This window comes from Limulus polyphemus, unplaced genomic scaffold (genome assembly GCF_000517525.1).
Source record: "Limulus polyphemus unplaced genomic scaffold, Limulus_polyphemus-2.1.2 Scaffold1165, whole genome shotgun sequence".
Classification (NCBI taxonomy): domain Eukaryota; kingdom Metazoa; phylum Arthropoda; class Merostomata; order Xiphosura; family Limulidae; genus Limulus; species Limulus polyphemus.
The window spans coordinates 157381-169545 of NW_013666775.1; the positions used below are offsets into that span (position 1 = coordinate 157381).

The following is a 12165-nucleotide window of genomic DNA, read 5'->3' on the forward strand; positions in this document are numbered from 1 at the left end:
TAGAATCGCTAATCAGTATTTCAGTTTACATTTAGAATATCAAATAGTAATATTAACATCGCAATTACATCTCATTGATGTCGGTACTACCCAACTATTGTTCAGCTTGATTTCTGTGTCAGTATTTGTGTACAAAGTTTGGCAATTGAATTCACTTCATATATTAAACCAATAATTTCAGCAATGCAAATAATACCTATAATAACAATTATAGCTCAGTGTTTACTGCTGTCGACGACCATGGAGAAGCTGGAGTGAGAAGGTTGATCTACATACGTCGTTTTGCCTCTGGTGCTCCAATATCATTTAGCTTCCATGAAGATGTAGACAGTAAGATGTTGCTTGAAGATAAAAATGATTGGTCCTCTGGTGCACGAACATGAATATTTGATATTAAATACTATAAAAAACAGGTATTCACCAAGTTGGAATATTAATAAGAAACTAGGAGTTAGCTCTTGATTGTCACAAGGGTTCGTCTTCAGGCTAATGTTTAGATAATTCCGAAATAGAGTAGGATTCTAGTTCCTATTAGAATAGTTAATAGTTCAACGCGTTGTATACCCGTTAAATAGGAGGACATCGCTAATCTTCCATTTAAGTTGTTTACACTGAGGATGAGTATATATGAAATGTTTGCTTTAAGATAAAAATGGTTGGCTTTTATGGACTATGTGGGCTATTTATTATTTAGGTTAATTTATTAGAAAAAAAAGATACCCTATAACCGTTTCGTGTTAAATTGATTTCTTAAACCTACTTGTTTTTCTAACATCGTGAATATTATTTAGGTTAAATATTCCCTAAGATTTTATTTAATTCTATTCTAACGCACTCAGTGTTTTTTTTTTATACAACGCTATTCGTATAAACATTGAATAATCTATATATTTCAAAATGAGATTAAAAGCAAATACTGCCAGTACCCATTTGTTTGACGTTAAGAACAAGATATACTGTGCTCACTGCGAAGATCAAAACCCATTTTTTAACATTATAAGGCTTCAGACATATTACTGAACCACCGGAGACACATTCGTTATACCATACTGCTATTATAAGCTAAGCCTGTTTGTTATATGAAAATGAAGAGAGGCTAAGCGAGTTATATTTTCTGTTTAATTAAGATACTCTATCGTTTAGTCCAGGTTTAAAGTATGTCACACGTATTTTTCTTCTCAACTTGTAGTTTTTTAATACAGACGTAAGTGTATTTTGTTAACCACATAAAAACACCCAACACAAATTAATATCCGTTATTTTTATTTCATTTATTTTACCTTGTGTTGTACTTTTTTGCCAAATTAGATATTTTATGCAATATTATTTTATGATAATAGGAATTACGAATTCATTTCTTACATTAACTTTGTAAGAACAAAATTCGCCAGAAAAGAATAACTCGTCATATTTTATATTACCATACATGTTTATTTGGCACTCGACTACAGTCTATAAGCACAGGCAACAGACAAAAAAATCAATAAAAGGCTTACACAAGTATAGTTTCTAAATTCTGCCCCAAAGCATTTTAATTCGAATCACACATCTTTCAACATACGTTTTAAAATCACATATATATATATTTATGTAAAATAGCATCTCATGTACTTACTTTAATTTGCGACAATTCAGCATCTTAATTACATTATGTATATCAAGTAGTCTCTTCTCACTTGATTCTATAAGCGATGTCCAATTTTGTTGTGTTACAATGTACATGTATATATATATTATTAAACTTGTTATGGCACCAGTACTAATTATCTTGAACGTATACATGCTGTAAATTAGCTTGTTTCGGTAATTAAACTAGCATGTAAAATAAATAAATCACTTTGAACTTCAAATGTGTGAAGATTTTAGGTGATGTTCTTTGATATATCCGAGTATAGTGAAAAATTTTTATAAGCCGTGCGCTATCAGATTGAACATTTTATTTTATCTTGGTTTATATTAACTATTAAACACACGTATTTCATATAGTGCTTGAAGGTATAATCTTAGTATTATCATATAGTGCTTGAAGGTATCCCAAATTTGTCATTCGAAAGCATAATATGAGACTTTTAGAATAAAGCAACTAATAGTTTCACAGTCGTCTTGTTGCACATAGCGATACGACTTAATTATGTGTAAGCAAAGTTTCATTATTTAAAAAGTTTTATTCCCAGTTTGCAGCAATTAACTTAGATATTAACGTCACATGCCATTGGTTATATCACATTTTGACCTGTGCCATGTTTTCTAATAATAAGCTTTGATAATTCTAGTCAAGCTATGCCGACTTCAGAGCCGGCCCTAAACGAAATTGTGGCCTGTACGAACTTTGTATTTCCGGATTACGGGTTCTGATCCCATCACCGAACATGATCGCTCTTTAGCTGTGAGGACGATATAATATGATGGCCAATCCCACTATTTGACTAGAGAAGTCCAAGAGTTGGCGGTGGCTGTGTTGAATAGCTGCTTTCCCTCTAGCCTATCGCTGCTAAATTAGGGACGACTAGCGCAGATGGCCCTCGAGTAGTTTTGCATGAAGATTTAACAAAACAAACAATAACTAACTTATAATGCACCCACAGCCCTAAAGTGCAGTGCGCATTTTCACGACAAAAGATAAACTGGCATTCTCCTTATAATTTTCTCAAACCTCCAAAACGCATAAAATGATTATTAGAATTATCATTTGCATAGCATTAAATCTGAGAGAATTCTAGACAAGTATGTTGAGACAAACATAGACAGCGAACTGAACCACATCCTTATACAGTTCTAGAAAGTGCTAATCAGAAAGATGACTTATGGGTACGTATATATATTTAGGTCTACGACATTCATACCAGAATTCTAAATCTTGACTTTTCGCATGCTACTTATTACAAACTATCACTTAGTAGACCATAATCGATACTTAATTTGTGCCAGTTTTTACTTTAATACTGTAAATGCATGGTTGAATGACAGGGCTTCTTGTTAATAGATATTCTGAAAGACTTAAAAGAATATCTAACAGCATGACACCATTTAACACAGATGCAATTTAAAATAATTCTCTAGACTGCGTATCGTTATATTGAAACATTAGAAAATGTAATATTCGATTCATGTGTTTTGCAAGTGAAAAATCTCAAATAATAAGTTGGTCCTTCATAAACATAAATCAAAAGAAAAACTAATAAAATATTATCGCAACCATACTGTAGAAGTGTGTATGTTTGCTCAGTCTGAGATAGATTCTATGCTCTCACAGAGATCTGTGGATTTCTGAAAGCTCCAGTAAAGGCACTATCCTCACTCTTATTAATTTTCATTGTGTTTAAGTGTGAATATATATTGTTTTCACTCTGCTCTACGTTGTGCCCAGTATCTCTCTCTTTACTCTAGGCTCAATCAAGACCAAGATAGTTCTGTTTACATCTGCAAAACATTTTCTGTTGAACCTTCTTTTATCTTGCGGAATCCTCTCCAGTTACTTGTAGAGAAGTCGGTGAATATTAGAACTCCATAGAATTAAATTTTACATAAAAAATTTGATTAATTTGTTAATGTTGTTGGTGAGTATTTTCGCACAAAGCTACATAATGGGCTATCTTTGCTCTCTATACCCTGGGGAATTAGATCCCTGATTTTAATAGTGTTATAAATCCGGAAACTTACCACTGACCCAAAAGTGGAGTAATTTTTAGGACTCGTTAATCGAAGAAAACTTCATACAGAAACTAAAACACTTTAGCAGACGTGGACATTAAATCAACAGCTCTTACTTGGATTTAACGTTTTGGTAGCATTGATGAATTTCAATCTTTTTTTATAAATTATTTTATTTTCCAAGACAAAGCTTTTGCATTTGTGGTAAATGAAGTCATGTACATATTCCTTTTATTATACCAAAAATTATAAGACTTAACGATGTGGATGAAAGAATAATTAAGTACTTCAAATAATTTTCAATGATATCAACAGACTTAAGAATATGACACCAAAAACATTTTCCACAAGTCACTGTGGGCAAAGACATATGGCTTCTCAGAAACATAAGTCATTTCATGTGCACCTTAAACACTTATAGTATTTCTGTATGATTTCAAAATGTTTTGCCAAGCTACCATCTATTTACCCACTGAATAACCTATGTTTGTATGTAAACACATGGTTTCTTAGGCTATCGTTCTCTATTTTCTTGCTCATTTGATCTTAAACTTAATATTTCTTCCCTTTCACCTAGTCTCTTTCTTCCACTCATTTGTCTAAACGTACCACAAAGCATGAATAAACAAGGGTATAAGACACATGTCTAACTAAAAACTTGTGTCTAGCAACGTTTCGAACGCACGCTTTCTTTTAGGCTCCATTGGTTTACAGAATCTGTGAAAATAATACGAAATAATTATAACCATAATTATGTGTGGTCTCATACACTGTGACAAATGCTTTGTGGAATAACTGAACTGAAAACAGATGTTGTTTATAATGCTGAGCATAAGACTGATTTACATAAAATAAGTATTCCTACTTATGCTGTTAGATATCATCTGTTAAGCTGAAAAATGATAAGATGACGTGAATGATGTTTAAGGTTTTCGCGTTTAATCTTGTTCTATCTGGCATTTTTCATATCATCAAAACTGATTATTGAATATTGACTGGCTAGTTCATTATAACTTCCCTAATAGCGGACTGTACCACCTTTTATTATGATAATAACCTGAACTAGGCATGACGGTGGCTCCACAAACCGAGGAAATTATTCTAGTTCGATTACACTCACTCATTCATCGAAAAGTATGATTTGGTCTTAATTCAAAGAGATTGGAAAAGGATTATTGGTTGGGAATACGATGTTCTAGTTTATCCTGAATTTGAATAATTGGATTGAGATTCGATTATTGTGTTGACAAGAGATGTGCTTGAAGTCATTGTTATGATCTTTGGACCAATTCGGACGTTACGGGTGTAATAGATATTTGCAGTCTTGGGAGACCCTTTGTACATCATCATGGGAATGCAACATTGTGGGGTGAACATGAACAACAACGATGTGCAGGTATACCTTGGATGTTATTTGCCCTTCGAAAGAAATCAAAGATTCCTAAGTACTACCATCAGATTTATGCAGAAATGAATGTTTTACTATTAGTCATTAAAGTAAGAAAAATTAATTTTAGAAACAACCAGTGGCTGATTTCTCGTGAACACTCTAATGTGTGAGTGTTTTATGTTCTTGTCATCTGATACTAAATTACCGTGTCATGTTTTGTAGTTTATGTTAAAAAAATGTTCATTAGTTGTTATCCTTTTTTCAAGTTTGTTAATAAATTATAATTTTCAGGTCTAGTTCAAACTAATTTCTAGTTTTAGACACAAGCGTTTCTTGTTTGTATATTTCAGCACAATACTACATTCCCCCCAGTGGCACAGCGGTATGTCTGCGGACTTATACTGCTAGAAACCGTATATCGATACCCGTAGTGGGCAGAGCACAGATAGCCCTTTGTGTAGCTTTGTGCATAATGACAAACAACAAAACTACATAATGGGTTATCTGTGCTCTTCCCACCATGACAATTAAAACTCGATTTTTAGCATTATAAGCATTCCGAGTTATCGCTGGCTCACCAGGGGGCTCATTTGTTTCTAATATGTGATACTTTAAATACAGAAAACAATATATTGGTGTTGTTCAATACTTCGTCTTTGTTATATTCAAATACAACAGTTAACGCCTTCCATTACATAAATATGTACAGCAGATTTACCTCTATAAAAAACACAAAAACCTAACCCTATTATATATCGACACATTCTGCTGTTTTATATCAAATGGTTAATATATTTTGAATTAGAGCGATATTTAAAAACAATTTTCTAGAATAATTGATAAAAAAATCAGCTACATATAGAACATTTTATAATTCCATGACTATTCATGATTTAGAAAATCAGTACGGTCTTCAAGTAATCTCAAATACAGACTTACATTTGTAATATTCAATATTAAAAATGTTTTATTAACTGTAGTGAAACAGTCAATAAATTTATCATTGGAGAGAAATTTAAAAGCATTTATGTCAGCTTGTGAGTGTAAAGAGATTACGACTCAAGAAAAATTGGCCATAGGAGAGGAATAAATAAGGACTTCAAATGACATGTTGAAAACAGTGCATTTTTTTAAATATATAATCCGAATATCAGGATCCATTTAACACGTATATAATATTTACACAAATGCTTTTACTGGCCACTTATAGGTAGACAAAGGTGAACCAAATTGAGCCTATGTTGACCACTGTTAAAGGTTAGAAATTTCTTAACAAAAACTTCGGATTTACTTTTCCTAATTTAGTCACAAGTTATGTTAAGGAAGAATCTCCTTTAACTAATTAATTTTAAACATATTTTTAATAATACAATATCAGACAAGATGCTTAATTTCTAAGTTACGTTTAACCAAATGCATTTTATATCTTACTATATCTCATATCTCAGTTTTTATTGCACGTTTGTTATATATTCAAAGCTATATTAGTAATCAATGTTTAAATATCAATCACCTATGATTAGAACCATTTCAACATGTTATCATAATTATAAAAAACACCAAAGAGTTACTACAAATTGTGGATGTTCCTGGAGTTCGTAATGTGTCATTAAGAACGGTTTAAAAATAATATGATCTTAGAACTTGCATAGTGTTATAACATAAGTTTTATCACCCGTCCCTGTTTAGAACACCTGTAAATGAAATAGATGGGATTCAACTTATAGGTTATTTGAATTTTGAATCTAAAATGTTATGCAATTAAAATCAGATAGGTTGCTTGTTTTTATTTTGTTTTCTTACACTTTCTTTTACAAAATGCAGGCTAACCATGAAAGTAGGAAGGTGGACAAACATTCTGTGAAGTTTGTTTGTTAGTGTGACAGAAATGAATTGATGCAAATGTGAAGTGTGATGAAAATATCGTTAAGCTTTAGGATAGAGTTATTTGAACTTTCCCCATTTAACATAAATTTATAGATAATGGATACAAAAATAAATGCTTGTGGTTGGTTACTTTAGAATTTACTGACTTATTTTCATGTTAAGCTAGGTATTTTCTAAAACTTTTATTTAGTAAAGTTCCCCGTCACACCAAACATGCTCCCCCTTTCAGCCGTGGGGGCGTTATAATGTCACGGTCAATCCCACTATTCTTTGGTAAAAGAGTAGCTCAAGAGTTGGCGATGGGTGGTGATGACTAGCTGCCTTCCCTCTAGTCTTACACTGCTAAATTAGGGACGGCTAGCGCAGATAGCCCTTGTGTAGCTTTGCGCGACATTCAAAAAACAAAGAAACAAAAACAAACATTTAGTAAAGTAATTTTTAAAATCTCATTTATTTTTCAGATTTTTCATTCATATTGTCATAGGTTTAAAAGTAAAACATTAGTCAAGGAAGTACTCGTTTTGCCCTAGTTACCCATTGTTCCGGTAACACATGTGATTTCTCGTAGGAAAGATTGCCGTAAAATAAGGGTGAGTAGCATTTTTTTTCACTAATGGGTCATGTAACACCTTTAGCATATACACTCCCTTATTTTTCGAATGGAATGACCAACAGTGACGTAATTAGCGCTGTACATATATTAATATAAACAAACACTAATACAAATAAGATTCGTTCCTCTGTATCTCATGATCTAACATATTGTTTTAAATTTACCATTCAATAATGTCACTATTTATGTATGCAAGAATGTTATTTGGATACTCTTTCACATTATTGGCCAATTATGTATTTTTGAAATTATCCATTTAGACAACACCACGTGTATAAAATTTGATTTCATTTAATGGTGCACTGAAAACCATTTAATTTTAATAGATTACAATTCTAACTAAAAGCATGAAGTTGCAACAGAAGGAAATATATTTGTGTTGTTCAATACTTCATCTTTGTTATATTCAAATCCACCAGTTAATGCCTTCCAGTACATAAATACAGAAAAAATATATTTGTGTTGTTCAATACTTCGTCTTTGTTATATTCAAATCCACCAGTTAATGCCTTCCAGTACAACATGGAATATTTTCACATGCTCACCATACTCTATAAAGAATCTATCTAGTGTTTGTATGTTTGTTTTGAATTTCGCGACAGTGACACCTTAAACTGAGACAACACTTAACTAAATACCAATAACATAACATTTATTTCATTTCCCCAGTGACTATCTTAATATTAACCCTTCATATGTTTCTCTCATTAGTATTACATAACAATACATTTAAAAGACGACATAACCTTTTTTTTAAGCAAACCACTTAAGTCAAATTACACATTATTCCTATAATGAATGCTCCTTCCACCACCAAGAGTACATAATACCACCATAAAATTATTCATATAACTGACATTTACAATAACACTTAGGCCTAATAAATTCTTCTCACACTGTAAAAATGTAGGTTCTGCTTGGTGGAAAATTAGACCAAACATACATTAGTCCTATTTCTACTTATTTGTTGCTGTTTAAAACAACTTTTCTTAAATAAAAATCTAACAAACTTAGACAATCATAGTTACATTGTTTGTTTGTTTCGTTGTTAAGAGATTCATCAAAATAACAGAATATTTGGATGCCTTACACAGTGTTGTTCAGTTATCTATTATATGTTCGGTTAACATCGAATTTTAGTGTTATAAGCCCTCAAGCCGACTGCCGAACTACTGAAGAACGTCGTTTTACATAGTTTATATGCCATGAAGCTTTATATTTAATCAAGGAAAGTAAACAACTAGATAATACATTTGTAGTATTCTCAGGTGCATTGATGTACCTTAAAGTAATCGGGTAGATTCCACAGAATAACAGGAGTTTTAGCAGAAAATGTATTACGGAACAAAGTCGGAATTTTTCTACTTCGACAGAGTTTTAAGAAACGAAAGAGAATGGATACAAAATAGTACACAAATTTTTATTGAACCTAAATCAGTTTTTATACAAGTGTATCTTGTGGCGCTTTTACTGGAAAGCTCTATAATGAATCGAGTTTTAATACTACTCCAAATACTGTTATTATTCCAGACTGAGAAAACATAGTATTACATACACAAAACAATAATACTCTTCTTCTCAGGATATAGTCGCTACCTCCCGTGACTCACTGCAAAATATAGGAAATTTTATCCTTGATACATCATCTGACTTGTCAGTGATAAAAATCAATGTTTACTTCTATTTAATATAATCCACTTTACAGGAATTATTTCCACGAGAAAGTGCATGTGACACCCTAGGTGAATGACCAACTTCAGTAGGTTACAAGGGCGAGAGAATTTTGTTTGTTTGTTTGTAACTAAACACAAAGCTACAAAATGAGCTATCTGTACTCTGCCCAGCACGGGTATCGAAACCTGATTTCTAGCATTGTAAGCCCATAGACATATCGCTGGGCCACTGGGGGACAGGCGAAATATATTTAATGGCTTCCTTGACTGGCATTCTATATTAAAACTGCAAACTTAATACGTAAAGAAAATTAAATTTTTTTTTATATTTAATAAGGAAGCAGGAAACAATTACTATTTACACATTTACCAATTTAAAAAAAATTCAAATTTCAACATTTATAAAAAACTATTTATAGTTTTAATTATTGTAATATGATATTTTGACTAAGTGAGTGACAATGTGAATCACTAGAGTAGGGCCAGGCATGGCCAGGATGGTTAGGGTGCTTCGCTCGCAACCTAAGGGTCACGGGTTCGAATCCCCGTCCCACCAAACATGCTCGCCCTTTCAGCCATGGGGGCGTTATAATATACGCCAAAAGAGTAGCCCAAGAGTTGGTGGTGAGTGGTGATGATTAGTTGTCTTCCCTTTAGTCTTTTACTGCTAAATTAGGGACAGCTGGCATAAATACCCCTCGTGTAGCTTTGCAACACTCCCTATTATCTCTCACAAACAAACGGTTTTTGAAAATCAGACAATATTACAATTGCAAAGCAATGCTATTTGGATGGAAGAGACATATAGAGATGGCATTACTGCAAATGAAAAAAGATTTTACAAAATAATTACTTACCAATTAATTATATGGCCTAAACTGGCATCACTGGAGAATTCTGTAACATATGTCTTTGGAAAGTATATAACATTTCTTAAAAGATAAAGCACGTTATGTTTGTGATACCGATTTATAGCATTGTTTACAGAAGCAAATGTTTAAAGCAATAAATCAATTCAAGCAAAGTCGATTTTATACTTTTTGACATGTGTGTCATATTTTGCTTATCATATAAAACTGCGACATCTGAAAGCCCCACAACAGGCACATTTGAAAATTAGAGAATATATTCTTTAAGATTGGATATTTTGTGGATATAATCTTAGAGTTCAATAATATAGTTATTATATAAGCCATAAAAATTATATAAGGCTAGTTATCTAACACTGAAAATTAGAACTGGTTTGTTAAACTGCTTATAAAGTAACAAGTTCTAAGTTGACTGTGTTGGTGTCTCACTTCCTGTAAAGGTCTTTTGATTGTTCTTGTTCATCCTCTCAAGATCTACAGACTGTGCCAGTTGCTTCTGGATGAATTGAAACACAATACAAACAGAAAAATAAATGCCTAATAGGTCTGCTTGATATTTCGGAGCTTCTCGGATTTTGACACTTAAATATATGCTTATTATATCTTATTGATTCCGGTACGTTTGAAACAGAGATTCCACTAATTTGCCTATACACGATCTTAATGAGGATATTCATCTTTAAACATATATAAGTCTAACTACATCTTTAAACATATATAAGTCTAACTACATCTTTAAACATACATAAGTCTAAGTACATCTTTAAACATATATATGTCTAACTACATCTTTAAACATATATAAGTCTAACTACATCTTTAAACATACATAAGTCTAACTACATCTTTAAACATATATATGTCTAACTCCATCTTTAAACATACATAAGTCTAACTACATCTTTAAACATATATAAGTCTAACTACATCTTTAAACATATATAAGTCTAATTTCATCTTTAAACATATATATATGTCTAACTTCATCTTTAAATATATATATATGTCTAACTACATCTTTAAACATATATATGTCTAACTACATCTTTAAACATACATAAGTCTAACTGCTTACTGGGAAAACAAGTGTGTGATAAATAACATTTAGAGAATTTTGATTGGGTAACGAAGAAAACTTTGAACCAATCCACAACAAAATAATGCACTGAAGCTTACGATTTAACCAAGAAATCAGTTCAAAAATGATTCACAGTTCGAAACAACTTGCTATAAAGATAAAATTCCTGTCCGCTTTACATTCATTCAAATAACGCGACCCTAAACTAGAACTTTTACTACATGAAAATTGTGTATATAAAAATACCAATGTTATTTATAAAATAATGTGTAATAATTGCCCAGAATTGTACATTGGAGAAACCAAGAAGAAATTGGAAGATAATTTCACTGAATATAATAAAAAATCCATGCTTATAACTATTGCAATTCGAAAAACTATAGCATATCTATTAAAAATTCTCTAATTTTAAACAAAGAATCAAACATCAAGGAACGTAAAATCAAATAAGCTATCTTAACTGAATAACACAGCCTTACTCTAAACGCATTACGTTAAGATATCTTGACTAAGCCGTTAAGCAATCTCCGGGTACGTGATTTTATTATTTCATCACTTTATGTATATTCCTATGTAAACTACTAACACCTGTTGATGACAAAACCTTGTTGAAACGTTGTACATCCGTTACTGTGTTAAACTTGTAAATAAAGTTTCTTCGATACCCATTCAAGCCGCCTCTAAACTTTGTCTGTTTCAAAGTGGGTTCCTCGTCATTAAATGTGCGAAAACATAATATCTCATGTAATTTTACCTTCCTTCTACGTTATACTAATATATCGTTACAACCATGTGTTTTAAATATGTTTTAAAGCTTCTACCAGTGACTATCTCTAATAGATGTCGCCACGGTACTTTACCTAACAGAAGAAAAACAGCAAATATCGCCACTGATACAATGCAGAAACAGATATGTTATCTTATGTGCAGTTAAATGACATTCCTCTGTTAATACCATCCTCTAGTTCATCATCACTGTTGAGTACATTATGTTGTGTCAGTTT

At 31.9% G+C, this 12165-nt stretch overlaps 1 protein-coding gene across 1 annotated transcript in view; it reads left to right on the forward strand.

The window, feature by feature from the left end:
• LOC106462430 (bestrophin-4-like) overlaps positions 1-383 on the forward strand; it is a 72679-nt gene extending 72296 nt beyond the window's left edge. The window contains exon 11 of the mRNA XM_013922355.2: positions 215-383. Coding sequence (XP_013777809.1) covers positions 215-383 — 169 coding nt within the window. The remainder of the gene's footprint in view (positions 1-214) is intronic.
• Positions 384-12165: the final 11782 nt, after the last annotated feature.